Source organism: Parasteatoda tepidariorum, chromosome 7, assembly GCF_982258835.1.
Source record: "Parasteatoda tepidariorum strain Cologne lab strain chromosome 7, Ptep-v5.0, whole genome shotgun sequence".
In the NCBI taxonomy this organism is placed as follows: Eukaryota; Metazoa; Arthropoda; class Arachnida; order Araneae; family Theridiidae; genus Parasteatoda; species Parasteatoda tepidariorum.
The window spans coordinates 95,796,637-95,820,429 of NC_141761.1; the positions used below are offsets into that span (position 1 = coordinate 95,796,637).

Here is a 23,793-nt window from a genome sequence, read left to right on the forward strand (position 1 = left end):
AGTGAAGTTATAAACTTAAAGTGACGTTGCACTGTTTTGTTTACATCAGCATATGATGTGTTCTTGTTTGACCACCGGCATAGACTCTTAATTCGGAAACCCGCGAATATTTCAAATTATTATTATATTTTTGTCCAAAGATATTACCTTTCTTTACTTTCGGTATTTCTATTTCTCTTTCAACTTTATTTTGATTAAAAATTGTTAATATAATTTAATATTTAATTCAATTGTCATTTTTAGAATGCCTTTTATTGTACGATTTTATTTCATTTTAATATATGTTGGTATATAATGATGTAAATTTTTATTTTAATTTATTATGTTATAAACTGTATATTTGCTTTTGGAATTTTTATACTTATAACCTATTATTGCTTTACTATATTTTCACTATCATGTTTTGACAATTCCTCCTCATTGTTTGCTGCCCAGTTCTGCCATTTCCTCCGTTCCTCGTCAGGAAAAAAAGCAGGTCATAAATAGAATCTTCACATAACTTGAAAATATAAAAACTTCATTTGCTTGAAAAATAGATAAAGATGGAAAAAGTTGACATGTTTCAAGTGCTCGCATTCAAGGCTCGTCAGATGTAAATGAAGAAAGCAAATCAGATTTGAAAAAGAAAACACAAAGTAATTGATTGAATCTGTGCTGTTTTCTTTATTCACCTCTGGAGAGTGTAGAGAAATAGGAGCTTATTTTTTAGCAGTTAATACTGTCTGCACTGAATATCATTTCTTTTCTAGTCATTAACTTGAATTTTTTCTGGTTTTTAAACCAAAAATTTTGTGATTTTTAGCTTGAGTAAAAAATTGTAATTGTTCCTGTTGGCATTGAAGAAAAAATGCATAAGTTATACAAAATACAACAAGTCATATACAAAATTAACTTTTTTAAACAAACCATCTCTCTTGTTTCTTTTCTCATGTCTACAATAACTGTGTAATATTGACTCTTATGAAAGAAAGATCTTTTTTCAATGATTCTCAACAGTCAAAATTATGAAAATAAGTAATTTTCAGGCAGGTTTTTTAAGTTGAAAATTTATATATTCTTAATTTTTTTTTTACAAATCATTTTACATTAAACTTCATATTTTACAAAATAATTTTTTAATTAAACATTGGTTAAACATGTTTTAATTTATTAAAAATAAAAAAATAAGATTATTTTTATAATTTTTTTTAATAAAAAATATAATAATTTTTTTTCTAAATTATTACCTCTAAATTATTTTCTAAATTATTACTACATTTTTACCTCTGTATGGAAGTTGTGCAAAAGTTAATTTAGTAAAAATTTATTTAAAATAAAAAAAAAAAGATTATTTTATAAATTATTTTTTTATTAAAAATATAGTAAAATTTTTTTTAAAATTATTAACCTGCACATTTTTCACTTATGAATTAGAAGAACCTATGAATAGAAGTTGAACAAAAGTTAATTTATTAAAAAATAATTTAAAATAAACTATTTTATAAATTATTTTTTTATTAAAAAATATTATAATAAAACCTTCATATTTTTCACCTATCAATTATTGTGTGGAAGTTGTGCAAAAGTTTATCAATTTTATTTTAAATTATTACAGTTCTAAGAACTTCTTAAATATTTTTAGGTATGAAGGCACTGATCTTAGTTGGAGGATATGGGACCAGACTCCGTCCACTTACTCTTAGTAGACCTAAACCCCTTGTAGAGTTTTGTAATAAGCCCATGATGATGCATCAGCTGGAAGCACTAGTTGCTGTAAGTATGTTTAAACTACTCCGGTTCCTGGTAGCAGAAACCCTCCAACAGGTGTTGCAGATTATCTGCAAATTATTATATTTATATCTCTATTTTTTTTGAGGTAAAAAAAATTAACAGGAAAAACATAAAAATATTTTTTTATTAAATATTTTAATATTTTTTAATTAAATATTTTTTAATTCAAACTTGATAATTAATTTTTTTTAAATATTTTTTAATTTAATAATTTTTTTTTTAAAAACTTAATAACTATTGGTTTCAATTCCTTAATAAAATTTGTTTGACAATTGAAAATAAATGTAAAGAAAATTGATGCTTTTCAATTAATTTTCTTTAATTATTTGTCACTTTAGAAAGTAAGGGACATTTGAAAAATTATTAACATCTAAAAACTCAAGTTGCTTTGTTATAAGATATAAAGAAATTTATTTCATTGTATAAAAAATATAAAAAAATTACATTATTACGAAGTTTTAGCAACATAATTTTTTGTGCGTAATTTTAAACTACCTTATCTGTGCAAATTTTTTATATACATGTTAGATTAACTCTATTTTTTACAAGTCTATTTTTGACAAGATAAATATAGGATGATTGTGCTGCTGATTAAAATTGAAAATTCTGTTATCATGCTGATATTAATTTACTAAAGGAAGTTTAAAATAATTTCTAGAAAGTAATTTTGTACAAATTTTTAGGTCCAATTTAATTTATAAGATTAAGCTTAAGTTTATTGGTCAATTAATGACTGATTTGGATAAAATTGTTATGGAATTTCTAGTTTTCTAACTTTTTAATAAATAGTTAATACTTATTTGCCCACTGAAGTTTATTTTTAATTTGCATTATAAAATATAAATGAAAATTTTTCTTTCTTTAATGAAATTAAAAACTGATATAATTTTCACAAATATTAAAATTTCTTTTAAATTTTTCGTATTTTATAAGCAACTGAATAATTTCGTATCCAAGTAATCTATTTAATAATTATTAATGTCTTTTACCATAAAGCTACAATATTAATTTTCCGAAACAGCTGTAGCACTTAAATATTTCATTTTTCCAAGTAGCACCGAAATATTTAATTTTTAAATATTTTATTAAGTTTTTTTTTTACAGTCATAAAGCAATTTTAACATTTTTGTGCACTTTGTTTTGTTTTCATTATTGTTAAATTAAGTTGTTTTTTCAGACTGGGAATGGTCATGTAATTCTAATTGTCAGCTATCTTAAACTTGATATTTTTGTATTTTTCTAAATTTGTTTTGATTATTATAAAATTAATTTTTCATGCTGGGGTTAATCATCTAATTCTAGCAGTTGATTATCTTAAACTTAAAATTTTTCTGAGAATCTAATTTTTTTGTTTTTATTATAGTAAAATTAAATTGACTTTTCAGGCTGGAGTGGATCACGTAATTCTAGCAGTCAGCTATCGAGCAGAAATGTTAGAGCAAGAAATAAAAAAAGAAGCAGCAGAGGTTTGTTTTTATTTTAAATTATTTCTTTTACGACGAATAGTTTTTCTTCTATTTTCTTTTTTTTTCATATCAGATATAGATTTTTATTTTTTATATACATCATTTTAATTTTTGCTGTTATATGGACTCAAGGGTATTGATGTAGCAGGACATTTCTTAGATGTTGCCATTGGAAATCTTGTAGGATTTTTCTGTTGTATTTTATTTTTGTTCTTTATCATATACTTGGATATGAAAGCTCTTTAGTTTTATTGAGTCATAGCCATGGATGAATCAACCATCTAGTTTCTTTGATAACATGGACAGCCTTCCTGCTTGTCTAGTTTGTGATGATGGGATTCGGAAAGTAACAAGGGGAAATAAGAAAGGTTTTCTTATATGGTCTATAAACCCTTTTAAAGGTTGATTCTGCTTTTTTTTTGGTAAAGTTTAATGAAATTGAAAGCTACATAAAGTTTTAAATTTAATGCATTAATTTCATTTATTCCTAATTAAGTTCATTAGCCTGCTTTTTTTATTTGAATGTTTCTATTTAGTTTCACAATAGTGCTATCTTAGAACTAACTAAAGCAGTATATTCCCTGCTTTTCAAAGTCAAATATTTTGCTAAATTTCTTAACTTGAACAGAAAGGCTTAGTTATGATACTTGGTATACAAGCATTTTTATTTAATTCACAAGTTAGTGTTTGTGAAATTTTGTTTTTTAAACCATTTTTTTCTAGTTTTTTTCTCTCAGTATTACATTATTATAATTAATTTTAATCACACGTTTTCATCTTTATTTTATATACAACACTAATGCTATATCTAACTATATGTAAAAATCAAATGATGATGTTGCAATTTTCCATTGTTGTAGGTATATTTTTATTGGCTGAAAAATCACATTGAAAATCATTTTATCTTGTTTTGCACTTATCTTATTTTCTATAATTTTTCTCTTTTAATCCTTCTGACGTTCTCATTTAATTTCAGCATGTTCTCTTCTAATAATATTTTTGTTGTTTTATTTCGGATCTTTCACAAACTGAGTGTTTGATCTCTTTAGATAGCCACTTTTTTTTCCCCAAATTTCTTTTTTCCATGAATCTCTTCAGCACTTTTCATTTAGAGCTTTTCAATTTTTTTTCTATTCTTCATTTATTTCCACGTGATTTAAAGCTTGAAAATGATTTTCTAAATTTAATTCAGTTTAAAATTCTTGGCTGTCTCAACATTAAATCTTGTTTGATAGCAATCTTTTGTTCATGTTAATCAGTTTAGCATGCTTACTCAGTTACTCAGCTTTGTAGAACTTTACCAATGACCAGTAAATGGTCGAAATTTGCATCTACTTCTCTTATGTTACAAACATTCAGCAAAAACCTCTTCCATTTTTTATGAATAGTGATGTGGTTGATTTGATACCTTATCTTTTTATCCAGAAATATCCAAGCAGCTTTATGGATATTTTTATGGTGAAGCATTATTCCTCCAAAACATAAATTTCTAGTAAGACAAAGATCAATAAAAAGCTTCCCATTTTCATTCATCGTTCCAAGTCCGTGCCTTCATTATATGTTCAATTCTTTAGTTCTTTGATTTAACTTTAGCATGAAAGTGATTAATGACCATCAGTATGTCTTTTGGATTAATACTATATTTAGTATCATGTATATCACTGTAGAATATTTGTTTCCCTTCATCACTAACATCAATAAGTAGCATTAATAGTTAAAATATTTTCCTGCTTTCTTCAGAATCTAGCTCGAATTATTCTTTCGAACACTGCACCCCATTCCATCAAAGACTTTCCTGTTGCTTTATAGAGTGAAAAGGGCGTTTTTCACTCACACCACTTTTCACAGTGAGCCCCATCTTCATTTACATTTCCAGAGAACATTATAGATTTTCCATCTCTAAGTCGAGTTTCTCCGCTTGTGTTCCACCTAGTTTCACTGATGCCAAAAATGTCAGTTTTATATATTTCAATTTCAGCTTTGACTCGGAAGAGTTTTCATTTCGTACAATGCTCTTACATTCTGATTTTGATAGTCTTCTTTTCCGAGAAGATTTTACCAGTCATCTTTATCCTCCTGGCTTTCATAACCTAACCTAATTCATACTAACTAGAGAGGACAAATTTGGTAGGGGACTTTCATACTTCAGAGAGATGGCTCTGCATGATTTCGACTTCTGTATCAAATAGAATCCTATCTCGTAAGCTTTCCAACCCCTAGTGTGGAGGCACCAGGGTGTTATTCTTAGTCTGGTGTCTCCCCACTGATCTCTCCGGTTTGGCAAGACATATCAGTAGTTGCTCTACCGCACACAAACACGCTCACCATGATAAATTAAATGTTAAAAAATTCATAAATTAAATGTTTTATTTGCCCCAAACGAGTCATTACTTTTAAAAACATCCATAAAATTTTACATTTATGCATTTTTAATGCATATATACATTATTAAAATTTCACTATAAGTTATTACAGATATAAAATAGCATTCTCACAATTATGCAATACATTGTTATAATTTTTAATATGTTATTTTATTTTTTTTAATATTTTAATTTTTTAATTTCTTAGTTAGGCATTCAAATAAGTATATCCCAAGAAGAAGAGCCTCTGGGGACAGCTGGTCCTTTAGCTTTAGCTAAACATCTTTTATCTGGATCGGAGCCTTTCTTTGTTCTTAACAGTGACATTGTATGCAATTTCCCTTTCAAAGAGATGATAACATTCCATAAAGCTCATGGACAAGAAGGAACTATTGTGGTAAAGTGTTAATAAATTGTAATTACATTGTAATTGTGAAGTAACTTATATTTATTATTACTGTATATTCCCATTTTTGTAACCTCTTTTTTGTGATATATGATCGGCTTTTTTTGTATATAAGATTGTTAATGTTCCTAAGAAGACACTATACCCTGTGGCAGAATCACGGCGACATTGTCACAGGGCGTTACGGTGTTCTTGCAGAAAGAATTTTCGTTTGGAAAGTGAACAATTTTGGTTTTCTCTTCTGTTGTATTTTTTGAGAAAGGTTTTTTTTTCTGCAGAATTATACTACAAAGATACCTTTCTTGAGCATCATGGGAGAAAGAAATGCTTGAGAATTTTCTATTCTCATTTGAAAATAAAAAAAAAATCGACTTCAGCAAGAATTTCAAAATGATAATGTAAAAAAATTCTTAAATCACAAACTTTTAAAAGGTAGTTTGCTCTAGAAATTATGTTCTTTCTGTAATTTTTTTTTTTTAAAGAACACCATATTTTATATTTTAATAAAACATGACTGTGAGTGGGGATTTTGTTACAAATTCAGATTTGTAGCAAAATAATTAATTTAATGTTGCGGTACATTTGTTGATAAATTTGATCGGAATTAAATCAGTTCAATATTTTTAATATGATATTATGCACATGAAAATTTTAAATCACACAGTAATTTGACAATACAAATTTTACTTAATCACTTCCAACTCGCACCAACTTGATTTTTTCAAATCCAGATGTCTCAGTTACTACTGTTGATATTACTCACATTCTCGTGACTTTTTTAAAAATACTAATATTATTACAGTGCACAAGGTTTGAATCACTCAGTTTCAACTGTTATTGCTCTGAATTTTCACATTTAAAAAAAATAATAATTCTGATATTTCTCATGTAATTTTATTGCTTGCAAAATTTAAATTGCACATTTTTTTTTTTAGTCACCCATAATATTAAAACTAAAAAAATATTACATTTGCAGTTAAAAAAATTATATACAGTTTTGTATTACATGAGTAGAGTTTTTTTTTCTTTAGTAAAACACAATGCTTCTGTTACTTTAAATTAGTAATTGTTATTATAAAAGTATCTTGCAGAAATATATTAGTGCTAGAGAAGTTTGTTGCAGAAAGCCTGAAAAAATTCTGCCATAGAACAGAAAGAAACTTTTGGGGAAGAAACTTTCCTGGGAGAAACTTTTCATGGCTAATCCTACTTCGCCTCCATTGTTGTTTAAAAGTTTAGAAAAAAGTTTCCTGTAAATCTAGATTAACCATTAAGTTTAAAGTGGTGGAAAAATATTTTCCAAACATCAAAATGCAAGCAAATTATTGCAAGATTACTTTTCCACTGTATAATATTGCCATAATTTGTTTGTATTTTACATTTTTTTGAAATTTTTTTTTCATAATTTGATACTTTATGGTTTACTCTGGGTTTACCTAAACTTATTTTTTGATATTTTAGATTATTTATGTACACACATTACATTATGTATTTATACATTATGTACACACATTATGTATTTATGTCACAGCCTGCATCCCACTGGTTGCAGGCTGTGCATCCCTAACCTACATAGAAGTTCTTAAGTATTTCCCAATTTAATTAAATATTTAAAAATTGTATTTTTTCCCCATCTAATATGATTTTTAGAATTTGCTTTAAATTTAATTGCGTACAAGTAAGATTATAAAAAATGAAATATTTATAATCATAAGAAAAAAATGCTCTCTTTCATGCTTAACATTAGAATGAAATCGAATGTTTTAAGATGCACATTTGCTAGTTTATAATAAAATTTTAGATAATATTTTCACGTATGATGCAGAGATGATACAATTGCAACAAAGTGCTCCTTTCAATATTTAGCAACAAAACCCCATATTTCATACATTCTTGGGACATTTTGCTCCAAACTACAAAAATGATTAACATTGGGGATGAAACTATCTTAACTCTTGAAAATCTATCTAATGCTTCCCTTTGTGTGAAAATGATAGTGCCGCAATCTCTGGCCTCCATTTTTGCCTGTCCAGTGTGTTCTCTGGCAACATTACAACATGGCTACTTAAATTAGTTTCTCTCATTGGCCACCATACTCTGCCATGTTAATCTCGGCTTACCTCTTCCTTTTTCTATCTGGTGATCAGATCAGTGCGATTCTCTTTGGCATCTTTTTTATTGTATGGCTAATCCAGTTCCACCGTCTCTGTTTTTATATCTATTGCCTAATGTCTTGTACAGTATAGAACCATGTTGTTTATTTTGTTCAAGCAGTAGATTTTTTATATTTTTCTTACGTGTTTTATAGGGATCTATTTGGTTTTTCTGCTGCTTTGTTAGCTCTCAAGTTTTTCTACTGTATAGAAGAGAACAGATATCACTGTTACATTGAATATTTGTATTTTAAATTGTGATTTTTCATACATACCTTTAAATTTTTTTTTACATGATACTGGTTACAACACACGAATGCTTTACATGCTATTAATTGCAACACATAAGCGTTTTACATGATACTAATTGAAACTCATAAATGTTTCACTTGATACTAATTGCAACACATGAATGTTTTACTTGATACTAATTGCAATACATGAATGTTTTGCATGATTCTAATGACAATGCACGAATGTTTTGATTTAGGTAACTCGAGTAGATGAGCCCTCTAAATATGGTGTAGTGGTTTATGAAGCAAATGGTAAAGTAGATAGGTTTGTAGAAAAACCTCAAGAGTTTGTCTCAAATAAGATTAATGCTGGATTGTACATCCTTAATCAGTCAGTTCTGAATAGAATTCAAGTAAGTATTTTTTTAATCTTTTTTCTTTTCTTTCTTAAAATATTCAAATATTCTTACAATAATAGCTTTGGAATTAAAAACTCTTTTGAGCATTACCTCTTCTTTTGAGGAGGGCAGCAAGAAAAAATAATTAAGCATTTAAGGGCTGCAATGAATTTAGTTATGTCAATTATTGATGATCAATGAACCCATTAAGTAATTGTTTGTAATTTATAAATATTTACAAGGTATAGAATTTTTTTTATTTAAATTTAAGTATTTTTAATATTTTTATAGCGAAAGAAGATGTGTATTTCATATTCCCAATGTCGTATGGACTATAATGAAGAGTTATTTTTACTAAATTTAAATTAAAGCGAGTTTTCAACTTTTTTCTTATGTGGGCCATGAAGGCCATAGAATAATTTTATTGCAAAACTATGTCAATTAGTAATGACAACAATATCAGTTGCCAATAAACACAAGCTATTTATAATATTTTTTCTTATTAGGTTAGACCCACTTCTATTGAGAAAGAAATTTTTCCTGAAATGGTTGAAGCCAATCAGTTGTACGCTTTTGAGTTGGAAGGATTCTGGATGGATATTGGACAACCTAAAGACTTTTTAACTGGCATGTGCTATTATCTTCAACATATGAGAAAAACTGAACCTGAAAAGCTTATGAAAAATGCAGAAATATGTGGAAATGTTCTCTTGGTAAGTAGTTTATGGGATTCTGTTTTTCTAATGTGCTTTGTTTTGTTAAAAATGCTTATTATTCTTGTGCTTTCTTCACATAATTGTAATAACTTGCGTTAACAGTGTATTTTTTGGTTGTTCGGAAAACAATATATATATTTTTTTAATGAAAAGGAAAGACTATTTTCTTATTGTGAATAAATATTTTATTGAATTATATAAGTTGTTCTTTCTGGTTCAATAATTTTTTGTCAACTTTCTGGCAGTAGCATGATTCCATGATCATAAAATTTTTGTTCTTCTTGGTCCATAAACTGATTCAGGTGATTTTCGGCCTCCATATTTAAATGAGAGGTTTTACCTTCAAAACAATTTTTTTTTATAGACTGGAGCAATTATTGTAGAAAACTCATTTCTCGTCCCCAATTATGATGCACTCAACTGGATTATTATTATTATTTTTTTGATATTTGAAAATTAAAAAAAAATATCAATGCATCAGCACAAATTTCCTTGCGTTAGATTATGAGTAACCCATATGTCAAGCTTTGAGATTAAATCTAGGCGTTTCAAATCATCATTGAAAGTTTGATAAGTTTAATCTCACAGCAATCTTACGAATCCATATTCGTTGGTTTGCATCAGTTATTGCCTATATTGTGTCTTCATCAGCTTCAACTGGCCTTTCAGAATATGACACATCTTAAACATCAGAATTCTCCGTTTCACATTTTTCCAACCAGTTTTGGCACTGGCGTACTGTCGATACATCTTTTCCATACACATTGGGTAATTTTTTTTCTTGTTTGAAAACTACATTTTTATCTTTCTGATAGTAAGAAAGTAAAATGTGCTGAAACTGCTGCTTCAACTTTTCTTATTTGAAAGGGAACCAACCAAACACTTTTGCATAGAATCTATAAATTATTTTTATAAGCAACCCTTACCATATCAGCTGTCAAAATGTCTAATGACTATAAGGCTTGATAGTGAAGTCAACTGTTAAAAAACACTAAAACTACTTTTTGAACAACTTAATGTATTGCAATATTAATGAAACTGTGCAAATATAGGTATCTTATGTTTTCACTGACACAGTTTTACCATCATAATGACAGTTCCTTTTGAAAAACAATTTTTATGTTAAATGCATGCTTTTCTTTCACATTATATAAATACAAAAAAATTCTTTATTTACATATATTTTTTTAATTTTTGATTGAAAATACATTAATTTCTCTTTTTTTCAGGATCCTACAGCAAAAATTGGGAAAGATTGTCGCATAGGTCCTAACGTTGTAATAGGTCCAGGGGTAGTAATTGATGATGGTGTATGCGTTAAAAGATGCACATTGCTAAAAGGTTGCCATATTAAGTCTCATGCATGGTTAGAGTCTTGCATTATTGGATGGAAAAGTGTTGTTGGGAAATGGGTAAGTTTTCATTTTATGTTTATTAAATTTTATCCGTTTTTAATTTATTAGGAAATAAGTCATGTTGTTTACTGCTACTTTATATGAGGGAGAGAATGAAAAATGTGCCACAATTGGTATGCAGAATCTTTCCAAGTGGCTCACAAGTCAAAAATGCTTTTAATTATTATTTTTTATTTCTCAATATTGCAATATTGATTCATCTTCATTGTTCTGTAACAAAGCCTTTTAATTAGTAGTCTTGAGCCAACTAAAACCAAAGCTGTAAAAAATGAAAACAAAATTAGAACATTATACTTTTTTAATTTTTATTGTTTTGCTCTTGCATTATTTTTAGTCTTATAATATTTGAAAATTATTTTTATTCTTTTTTCTCATTATAGTTGTAAGTATGTATGTTTTTTGCTCTTTTTTAAACTTATTATTTGGCATAGCATGAACCTTCTTTTAATGAATCTTTCATTCATTTCATTGCAACTATTATATTAACTTCTTTCCAATACAAAAAAGTGCAATTCAATTGGAATAAAACTATTTTCTGAATGTAATACTGGAAATTATTATTAACTCTATACCTAATATACTGATATGAAATATTTTCAAAAATGTTTTGCAATTTCTAAAAAATTATCAATTTATTATTATTATATTTATTAAAAATCTTAAAAAACTTAATGATAGTCAGTTTCAAGAATATGATAGTTTCTCAAATCAATCTAGCTTCTTCAACCAGCTCCATAAAATTTTATTTTGCACAAAATGTTCTATGTCTTTTATGCTTGAAAAATTCATTTTGCAGGACTAAATACAAAATTAAATTTGAAATACAATATCATGTGGAGTTAACTTACTACTCAAAATCACTACTCATTATTCAAAACAATGTTTATAATTGCGTGTAATTTAATGAAATTTGTTAAATTTTTCTAACAAACATGTTTTGTTATCATAGGTACGAATGGAAAATACAACAGTTTTAGGTGAAGATGTAATTGTAAAAGATGAATTATTCGTGAATGGGGGTAAAGTACTTCCTCACAAAGCCATTTCAGAATCTGTTTCTGAACCACAAATCATTATGTAACATTTATTATTACTTAGTTTATGGAGTATATTTTTATACATAAATTATCATTGTATAATTTCTCTTATATATTTAATATATTGATGGTGCCTAATTAGGACAAAAATAAATTTGATCAAGAACTTTTTGAACAAACTATTCTGCCTTTTATACTGTGACATTTGTTTTATTAATATTTATACTACTTGCATCAATTAACTTCTAATATGTAATTAATAATTTAATATTTACTAAATAAGAGTTATTAATATATTTTAAGTTAATAACTGTAAACTTAATATTTCATAAATAAGAATTATTTATGTTTTTTTAATGCAATCATCTTAACAATACTTATAACATTGTTTGTAGTGTTAACTTTTTATTTGATTTGAGTTAGAAAATTTATTGGTTTTTAAGAATTTAGTGATTTTTTACTCCTAATCTTGGTTTTTATTCATTTAAAAATAATGTATTTATTATATACATTTTTATTTTTAAACTAATGAAGACTTAAGTTTTATTTACAAATTTCTTGTAAGGCTAAAGATAATTTTCGTTTAGTTAAAAATAATATATTTTTGATTGTGATTAATTTAAATTCAAACTTGGTCTTTTTTAGCATTTAAACTTTATGAACTTTTTATCCCTCTATATATTCAATCTTTGGGTTTACTTAATAATCTTCCAGCTTGCTAACCTTGATGAAAGATCTAATTATGAATTTCGTTTAATATTTTTTTATCCTTGCACCGCTGTGAAAACACATGTTTGGTATTCCTCTGCCTATCTTTTATTCATATTTAGTCATTGTTTAAAGTAAAGTCTTAAGTTTCTGGCAGAGTTAATAAAAATCATGATTTTTTCTTTATATATTTAAAATCAGATTTTTATATCATATAAAAGAAATCTAATCTAATAGTCTAAATTTAAATTATTTTTTTATTTCTATATTATATTTTGCTCTTTAATATTACAAATTTTTATAATTCAGTCAAAATATCAGCAATTTTGTCAATTTTATTTTGAAATAATTTCAGTAAATCTTCAGTTGTTATCTATTGTTATTGGGATTTATTTTTATATAATTTACTGTTTAAGTAAAAAATGTTTAAATGAATTGTAATTAGTAGCTTTAAACTAATTTCAGTGTTATCTTACTCTCTTAATTCTCATTTTACAATAGCATATCCAGACAATAGGCGCAATCTTCCATGTTGGTTAAAAGTGTGTGCCTGCTGTATGATTAAACTAGTTATAATTAGGTTTTATATTCTCATTTTGTCAAACATAATGATTGAATCATTCAGCCTTTTAGTGTATTTGTTAAATAATGGAAATTGTTTGCAGACAGCTTTATATGATGATTATTAATGTTAGATTTTCTGGCTATTGAATATTATTTAGTTTTAACTATTAAAAACTATTTATTTGAACTTTATAAAAAACAAAATTTGTTGAAGAATTGTCTGGTTTAAATATATATATATATTATGTATCATACATTATTTATGTACTTTTTATTTAGCTGGGCGAGAGCAAAGAGTCGTAAAACATGCAGACCTCAGCTAACTTTTTATATTCTTTATTTTATATATATTTTTTAAACTCATAAAAAAAAGAAACATATGAATTTTTTTTTGTCAAAAATTATCTTTGTTGTGGTGGTTAGGATATGTTACTGCTTCAAAAATTAACTGATGCCACTAATTTTTGATAGTTATGCTATTATTTATGTAGATTCCATGTTCTAATTATGGCAATATAATATAAAAATTTTTTTTTTTTAGATGTGTAAATAATAATAATTGTGTTATGAATATTAATGTAGCACACAAAAGTTAAGTATGGTGGATGAGTACAGTGTAAAAGAATTTATGTCACTGTTATAACACTTTTTTAATATTACTATATTTTAATCTTTAAACTTTAAATTTTTTTTGTTGCAGTTATTGGGATTTTTTAAATGTGTTCTTTTTTTTTTATAAGTTTACTTTTTGTTTATTATTTCAATTATTTATAACTGATATGTCTGGTCATACACACTAATATTTTCACCTTTTTTGTAATATATATATATATATTCAATGTATTGTTCTTAGTTTTAGAAATGTTTCATACATCTTTAAAATCAAACATTGAAATAGTTATCTTTTATGTTTTAAAATATATAAATTATAAGTTCTTAAATAAATATTCTTTTTAAAAAATTAAGCGAATGTTATATGATTTAATATTTATGTGTTGTTTGTTCAAAGTTTATTGATTAATTATGTATCATAATTTAAAGTTAATTTTATATTACCAGTTTCTTAAGTATTTCTAATTATATAATTTTTTTTGAAAAATTTATTAATTGCATAGCATTATCAATAATGAAACAAAGACAAGATAGGCTATCTTTGAATTTTTAAAAAAATATTTAATGATGTAACTTTACGGATGAGCTATTTTAGGTTGGCATTTGAAAATTGTTTGAATTAGCTGCCTAAAACTCACATTAAGCATTTAATATTGCTACGTATCTAGAAGTTTAAATTAATTTTTGATAGTAAAAAGTAAAAACAAAATTTTTGGTCCAATTTTAAAAAGTTACTCTTATGCTGCATTATCTGGGCTAATAAAAATTTGGAAAAAATGAGAATTATTCACAGTTTTGATACTTTTCATGTAGTTGGAAAAATCTCACCAAACAGACAATTTTTAAAATTATTTAATAACTCTTTAAATATTTAACTTATTAGTCTTCCAGTGTTTCCCAAACTTATGACTTTTGTGTACCCTTTCTAAATTTTTCGTAACACTGTGTACCACTAATAAAAAAATGAATGTATTTTTTTAAAAACATTTTTCTTTTTTGGTACAAGGTTTTGTAGATACTAACCAGTGATCCGTATTCTATGTTAGAGTAAATATTATATTTTATTAAAATAATCAAAATAAGTAGAATTTATTACAAACCTTTACTATAAAGAAATTGCACAAAAGTTAAAAATCACAACTATCTGTTGACATCACCCACTAATTATTAGCTGTTAACTGTGCAAAAAATAGCCAATAGAAAAATATGCAATCGTAAATTTTCATAACTAGCTTTGTTTTTAAATAAAATTTTTTTGAAATTGTTTCATTTGTTTGCAAGATATTTCCCTTAAGAATGCTTACCTCCGCTAAACTGTTCCCGTACCCCTGGGGGTACGCGTATCACACTTTGGGAAACACTGGTCTATTCTATAGCCCTGGCAATTCTTTACTTTATGGAAAGATGGTATATATAGTTCAAAAATACAGATTCGTTTCTGTAGGAGCTTTGAAAAATACTGATAACTGATCTCATTGGTTGCTTGTTTCTACTCTGAGGTCGCATCTTGCCTTTTTTTTTCTTTACATCTGTCTTAATATATATAATAAAAATATGTATGAGCATTTCTTATGGTTAAAGATCTAAGTTATAGAATTAATAACTTAACTTGATATTTTAAAATAGCTTTTACTAATACATTTTAAAAATAATTTATAAGCAATTTGAGTTTGACCTAATCATTGTATTATAGAAAAAAAAATTAAAGTGAATTAAAAACTGTGAAATTCTTTACAACGTTTTATGTTTTTAAATATGGTTATTTGAGATTATTTTGGTTTTTTATATTCTGTTTATAATAAACATTTAAATTTTATTTGTGAACTAAAATCATCTATATCAGAAAAAACTCAATACTACTACTTTTGTCTAATTATATTTAATCATACAACTTCATAAAAATGGCAGTATTTTTTAATTTTTTTTGTCTATGTTTGGCATGTACTTGCAATTACAAATGAATTGCTACTTCCACTGTCATAAAATGTGTTTATGTGTGATTATAGAACACTTTTTTTTCCAGTTTTCATGTGCATACCTTTTCTTAAACCTTCTGAAAAGATTCAGATAATTTTTATAAAATTTAGTTTTCTTTATGTAAGTTTTCTACATAAAAAAAGATACAAATTTAGTGGAAGTTATTATTTTTAAATACAAATTCAATTGAATTGCAAAATATAGGTGTCGTTGGCTGTTTCTATCACGATTCACAACACCAATCATAACAAAATCAGATAACTGTGATGTAAGATGTTTGATGAAAGACAGAAAACAATGAATCTTATAGACTGCAATTTTTTTTCTTACTAATATTTCAAGGAGCAAGGTTTTTTTAAAGTACATCCTTTAGAATAATTTTTTGTAAAACGAAATTTCTGGAAGTCTAATTTTTTTTTTTCCAGATGGAAATTAGTTAATGCCAGTTTCAATAGCAATTATATCTTTTGTGAAATAGTGTATGTCATCAAATGCATTTTAAAAGATGCATAATTTAACTAATTTTTATTTAATACAGTACTTTTTCTAGTTTTGACCTTGCCATTAAATTAAATGAATTTAATTAGAGTAAAACTTTATCAATGCTTAATTTTTTTATCAAATTAGTAAATTAAAATGGTTTGTTACATAAAATGCTTTTGTAATAAAATTAAGCAAGTTAATGTTGATAGTAAATGATTTGTTTTAGTATATTGTTATTGTAAAGTTGGCATTATTTTGTTATTTGTATATAATTGTAATTGATTAACAGAGTGCCATTTTTTTCGATAAATATAAAAATGTATGAATATTCCTTTACATTATATAAGATATATTATCTTTGTCTTATCATACATGCAAGGTTGTTTTACTTTGCACGCAAACTTTATACTATATCGATATTCAGCAACAAATAAGAGTATATCTTTGATAACATTTTCAAAAGATGTTTATTACAATAATTCTCTTCTTCTTTTTTTTACTTAGCACTTGTATTTTATTTGTTATGATTAACAAACCAATATGTTTCTTATGTTTACTTTTTACATATTTTGCTTACACCATGGAATTTGGAAAGTGCTTATTTTTATTTGAAAATAAAATTCTTTCTTTTGTACAGTGGTACATCATCTAATTTCTTTTTATCTCCAAATCGGTGATAAAACTAGATTTGAGGAAACATTAGTGTAGTTATTAAATGAAAAATGGAATGGTTGTATAGTTTAAAAAAAAATAGACCTAAACATTAAATATTTTACTTAGTAGTGTTTTTATGAATTGAGTCAAACTGTAAAAACAGTTCATTTGGTTGAAAGTCATGTTTTAAAGTGACTTAGTTGTATTTGATACTTTAAATGTGAAATACTACTTTTATAATACTTTTAAGTCTTAGAAAGTTCTTAATTTTAGTTTCAAAAGTTCAGGTTCAAGATTCCAATTTAATTTTATCAAGTTGAATAAGCATAAAAGTGCTTAAGAGTAATATATTGATGAAACATGGAGCTTCATAAATATTTTGTTTAATTTTATGTTCACCTCAATTATTAAAAATATGTTTTTTTTTCTACATTTAAATGTAAATATTTCTTAGCTTCTTCCTTCTCATCAAATATTCTCATGCGTGTTTCAGAATTTGTTTTTGAATATAATTTAACAATAATAATGATTATCTTCTTTTTTGTTTAACTTTATTTCAAAAATTATTATTTTTCTCTCACTTACTATTAAAGTGATAATTTGAATCAAGCATTATTTTTTAAAGGCTATTTATAAATATATTTGTAATCGTTTTTAAAATTTTCCTATTCTGTAAATATGTGTTCTTGTAATTTTTTTCTTCAATGTGTTGAAATTAAATTTTTTATTGCTATGGTCTACTTTTTAAATACATTTTCTAGGGTTGTAAAGTATGATTGAATAAATATATTTTTTTATTAATTTGTTCTTTTCTTTGTAATATTTACATAAACTTACTAATCATAACTGTATACTGACTGACTAATTCTTACATACTACAATTTTTTCTTTTTTTCAATAAACAGTTTTGTTTTTCATAAAAAATACTTGTTTAAAAACTCATTGTTATCTTAAAATATACTAGCGTCAGTATTTTTGTTAGATTGGGTGCCTTTTCTAGTATTATATTTTCTTACTTGTCTAAGTTTAAGCATTTTGAATAAATTTTAAAATTGGTAAGTTTTGCTCAAGATGTTTGCAATTACTTATTTTTGCCAAGTGAGCTATAAGTATTTGTAAAGGAAAAAATATGATTTGTTGGTTTTTCTTGTTTTATATTTAAAGGTAATTTCTTAAATGTTTTTAACCTTATCTATTTTTATTTTAATCCACTTAGGTCTTCAATTTTTAAAGGAAAAATATTGTTATGTAAGGGCTATTTTTAAGTGAACAGCTATTTGCCATCTACGTTATTATTATGAAATTCCTGAGTTTAAGTCTATGTAAGTATAGAGAAATAATTAAGTCTGTCAAGTTTGTAACTAGAAAGGTTTGCAAAGAAAAAAATATATGATTTATAAACTTTTTAGTGTTATACTTTGAAACTGGCTTTCTTAAGTTTATTAAGTCTCAATTTCTAACATGTTCTTCCTACTTAGCTTCACAATTCTTAAAGGAAGAGTTATGCATTATGGATTTTTTTATATTTTAATAGGAATTTGTTCTTTAAACTTAATAAAAAACACTAAAACAACTCATAATAATTTTTCCTTTGTCGTTTCTTGAAAAAAAAAACTACAAACAGAAAGTCTCTTAAATTCAGAAAATTGAAAGCATTTTCATCATTGTCATCAACATAATATAGAAGGAATGAAAGTGTTTTGGGGGAAACTCGGGTTCCAACATGCCAGAATTTGACCAGTAAATAATTATTAATAAAATTAGTTAATAATTATTAATAAAATGGGTCAGTAATTTTATTTTCATTATTCAAAGATGATTTTATTTTTAACATAGCTGCAACTCTACTTGATTTCCCAGTAGACTACTGGATTTTTTCAGTTTCTCCTGGTCTACTCGTTTAATAAAAATTCTCCTGGGTTATTGAAATCAAATTTTTGTGCAGATTATTGCTTTAATATTTAAATAAGTTTTACTAATGCATAAAGAAACAAGCCTTATTTATAAAAATCAGTTAACTATCTTTGATGACTTAAATACCTATTACTATTTAAAATGAAGAGTATATATATTGTATATATATATATATATATATATATATATATATATATATATATATATATATATATATATATATATATATATATATATATATATATATATATATATATATATGCATATTAAATTTTGTCATGAGCATTTGCGAAGGTGAATGAATTTTGTGAAGAATGAAAAGAATGTTTACTAGCTTTAAAGTAGAGGAATGAGATAAATAAGGTAAGTTGTTTACTTTCCTTAACCTTTATTTATTCAGTTGTTCTCAAAATTCATAATAAAAAATAAATTCACCAGATAAACTTATATTTTGCATAATTTAATTTGTATTGTTTGTAGTATTAGAATAGAGTACGAAAAAGTTTTTAAGAATAATTATTAAAGAAAGTTAGTGAGCCTTTCTTTTTCATGGCACTGAGTTGGAAAAAATGAGTTGAAAAAATCATAACTACATTGGTATTTCTATTGTATATATTATATACATTTGTATATTCAATCACTGTTAAATTTTTAATATGCTACGAAAATTCAACAGGTACCTATAATGCTTTTTAACGGTACTATTTCTGATTGTGTATTGACAACACCATTGTTCCTCAACCCCTGATCCGTTGATTCATATTTGTATTAGAATTAATATAAATTTTATTTATGTTTAATTAGGTTTAAGGTCAAAATATTTTTCATTGTGGAAAGTATGTGAATAATCAAAAACAAACTGGACAAAAAAACTATTTATGTGCCACAATTTTGTGTGTGTAAAAATCATGCCAATAGTTCAAATTACTAATCTTACCTGTTCAGAAGAAAACAATAAAATATTTTTCCAATCCTATGAGTAAATTGGATTGAAAAATAGGCTAACCAGTGCTCTCCAACCTTTTTATCGCGACCAATAAGCGTTTGATAATTTTACCGCAGCCTGCTGAATTGAGGAACATGGAATGCTTTTGTTGAGTAATTTTAATTAAATTGTATTTAAACATGCCTTCAAAGTAAAATACAATACATGTGTAACTTTAAGTAACGTCTCTTAGCTTCTGGTCAAACTCTTGTCCATGAAAAGTCGTACAAACTTGAGAGAAATACACCACTATAAATAAAATGGAAGTAATTTAATGTTCTTTGTCTGGCCCAGTACCATTTGATCCACGAACCGGTACTGGCCCAGAGGTTGAGGACCACTAGTCTAAATAACTCTAAAATCAAGTGTTTGCCAGAATGTGTTATCATAAATCTGTCATTAGCTATAAAATATTTGTGCAGATTACTAATATCTTTGTAATTAATATTTTTTTCGCCATTGATTAGCTATGCATGCTTCTTTATATTGCTTAATTTATTTGCGTTTCATGTAAATTAAAACATTTTACAATGTACATAAATAACTTTATTTGTAAAAATTATAATTTTTACAGATACTGTACATTTCTTTCACATGGAAAAGCTTACAAAAATGATGATATGATGACGTAAAGTGATACAACAGAATGACAATATTATTGCTATTAATGCAACTATAGTCAGAAATGTTCACAATCTCTAATTCAAATTATAACATCACCCAAAAGTGTGAACATAATTCTATTTTTTTTAAAAATTTCTTAACAAGCTTTTCATTTTTTTAAAAATTTAGAGAATACACCATAAACTTAAACACCAGCAGATATCAACAAAAATAGAGACTAAAGTTTACACTAAGAAAAAACTTGTTTATATCACAGTTTTCAAGATTGGAAGATTTTTTTTAATTCTTCATTTGGCACTCTAGTAATCTATACTATTTAAATTAATGTATAAAATTGAGATATTTAACCACATAGAGTAAAACATTAAAAAATGATATCTGTTCTCAAAATTTTAGTCTTTTTTTTTTTTAATTCGATAAATATAGTACTACTCCTTTATAAAGACTACTTTTTCTAGTATAAGCTTTGTGCGATTGCCAACCGGCCAGCACCAATTTCATCTGATTGGTGGTCAAGAATTTTTGCCAAAATTTCATTTCAATTTTATCATCATTTTACTTTTTTTGTTGTTGAGGACTTTATACTATCATGTCCTTGATAAAGGAAAAGTACTTAATATTTTACTGTTAGAGAACAATAAATTTAATTAGCTTAAAATAAAAGAGTGCCTTTATCTAAAAGAAGGAACAAAAACCAAAGCAGGTGCATAAATATATTATGAATTACTTGAGCATTAAGCATTTGTTGACAATTTTGTGCAGAACTTTTCTTTTTGTGTATCTATTTCGAATGAAAGAGAGCACACAGACATAAACTTGCAGAATATAAATGTACAGAAGAGCAAGCAAAGTAGTAGTGCAAATGCTTGGCTTTGACCCCTAAGACTCAAAATTAACCCAACAAAGATTAGCAAAACTAGTTCGACTCAGTCAATTTCATATCCATTCTATCTGGGCTCATTAGTGGCCAAAAAAATATTGGCTGAATTCAAGAAATCTCCATCGGCTATGTAATAGTTATAAAATATTTTTTAATAATGTTCTCCAGCTCTTAATTATCCAAAATGTATGAATATTGGCCTAATAACAGCCTTATTTATATGGCTACTTGTAGAATTTAAATAAGCTTACTGCTAGTGTGAATTTTGGTGTAAGATCAGCACATTTATATTACATTAATTTAAATAAAGGCACTCTTAACTTATATATCCTTCTATTGATTTAAATATTCACTAAAAGTACATATTTATGATAAGAACACAAATTTTAATACTGTTTTGTTCGTTCGAAAATGATTTAAAGAAGCATGTTAATTCTTCAAGCTCTCCCATAAGCATTAATGTTTGAACACAGACACACATAAATTATTTCGTCAACATCTTTTAAAGCTTCATAAATTTCCGTCAAGAAAAAGAGAATGTTTTTCTAGTCGTTACTTAATTACTATATGCACTGTTAGATGGAAAGGTTCCTCTTCCTCTGTACTTGATTTAAAATTTGCACTGTCGACAGTGCCTAGGATTTTTAGAATGTGAAGTCCTGGTTCTTGAATTTTTTCTCTATTGCTTAACACTGCCACACCATCACTGTAAAAAAATTTCATGGAATATATCAATAAAGAAAATATTAATGTATAAATATTATTCTCCTCTAGACAGAAAGAAGAACATTTTATTTTCTCCATGTTATTCAACAAGGAATTATATTAACACACTTCCCATATTAAGTAATAAATTAATATTCTTTCTTTTATTTCGCTCATTGAAATATGTTCTGTTGAACCTATTTACCAAATTGTTAGGGTGAAAGAATTTTTAACACTTTTTTAAAAAGACTTTTAAATTTTGATACCTCAGTTGAATAAAATGATGCAAAAAATTATTCAAACTACATTCATTGGTTATTTAATATATGAAGAAAATGAAATTAGTTAATTTTCTATGGGTTAATATATTTTTATATATTAATATAATTAGTGGGTTAATATAAGTAGAATCTTGGAAGCCTCTAATTTTTCTACCTAAAGAGCATCATCAAGAATGCATTTAATATAAAATAAATACTTGCAACATTTTACTTATATATTTTATATTTTTTCGGATTAGATTTCTGTTACTGGAATTTGGAATCCAGGCATAACTAAATGAACTACCATCTTATAGGTAAGTTACTAAATATAAAATTTTTGACTAAAAATTGATAAATTTTTTCTGAAATGTTCCTTTTAATTTACATGAAAAGTTTATTTATTACTTACATAGTGAAGAAATTAAAATAATGGTCTGGTAAAATATCCCGGATTTCACGTCACCCTTTTTAAGTTTTCTAACAGACCATAATCATTTTTGCCTCTACAAAGCTTGCACAAACCTTTTCTGATTTTTTTTAAAAAGGGACATGTTTGCTGCTTTTCTGAAATTCTTTCTGTTTTATCTTGTTCAGTTAGCCGCAATTAAGGAGGATGGTGGGATGGGCAAAACACGGGGTGAGGGTGATTTAAAGAAGTATGAGAGCCTTTGGTCAAAAAGTTAAAAGTCTCACTAAATTAATTTACATTAATATCTCGTTCGCTAATTAAAATAATTCCAAGTTTTAAATGAAGGCAAAATTTTTAGACATGTTATAAGACTTATTCAAAGTTTTTTTAAAAAAAGAAAGACAAAGTTCTTATCTTTTAACCAATGGGGCAAGGGCAAAGAAACATTGAAATTGTAACGCAACCTTGTATTTGACGCTGTAATCAAGCAATCAATGTAAAATGAATGAAGTGGTACACTTACCGCATAGAAATCTGGAATAGATTTTCTCTGTTTCCATCAACAATGTTAAAATGTTCATTGTTTTTTAGATATGTAAATGCTGGCTGTATTTTAAGGAGATCTATGTCTTGAAGAAAGCTCTTTACTGGCACCAACACTGTGAGGTGCATACCAGATTTCAAAATTTTATTTTTTGTTGAGTTGGCTGCTTTTGTAAAATGGTAATCTTGCTTAGAACGGCGATGATGACCATGTTGCTAAAATTAAAATAGAAGTGGTTAATACAAACTTTCTCCATTTCAAACGAGTTTCTAGGAGGAACCTTCACTAAAACACCTAAATTATGTATGTTTTAAGGAATATTTTTACTGTCCTTTATTTTATGTTCAGTCAAACAAATATATTACATGGTGCGTGGCATTTTTAAAAAGTGCTTAAAGGGGCTTATTTTCAATTTTCGTTTTTTAAAGCCCTTAAAGGTGCTTTTTTTATTGGGCATTTTTAAAAAGTGCTTAATTTTCCCTTTTCAAAAATTAGATTTTTTTCTTTACCATGT

At 26.0% G+C, this 23,793-nt stretch overlaps 2 protein-coding genes across 4 annotated transcripts in view; one reads left to right on the forward strand and one right to left on the reverse strand.

Annotated features, from left to right (window-relative positions):
- Positions 1-33: 33 nt before the first annotated feature.
- Positions 34-12,123, forward strand: Gmppb (GDP-mannose pyrophosphorylase B). The gene is made up of 8 exons (XM_043039584.3): positions 34-162; positions 1,622-1,752; positions 3,156-3,236; positions 5,808-5,996; positions 8,649-8,804; positions 9,296-9,502; positions 10,735-10,917; positions 11,870-12,123. The coding sequence occupies exons 2-8, from the start codon at positions 1,624-1,626 to the stop codon at positions 11,999-12,001; spliced, it is 1,077 nt and encodes a 358-aa protein (XP_042895518.1). The 5' UTR covers positions 34-162; positions 1,622-1,623; the 3' UTR covers positions 12,002-12,123.
- An 8,262-nt stretch (positions 12,124-20,385) lies between these two features.
- LOC107449725 (fibrillin-1) overlaps positions 20,386-23,793 on the reverse strand; it is a 317,738-nt gene continuing 314,330 nt past the window's right edge. For 2 of the 3 annotated variants that reach the window (XM_087168308.1, XM_087168309.1), the window contains exons 66-67: positions 23,259-23,494; positions 20,386-22,064 (exon numbers count right to left, since the gene is read on the reverse strand). In XM_087168308.1, the coding sequence (XP_087024434.1) occupies positions 21,911-22,064; positions 23,259-23,494 (390 nt within the window). In that variant the 3' untranslated portion in view covers positions 20,386-21,910. Of the gene's footprint in view, positions 22,065-23,258; positions 23,495-23,793 lie in introns of those variants that run through there. The other variant, XR_015435620.1, reaches the window with a different exon arrangement.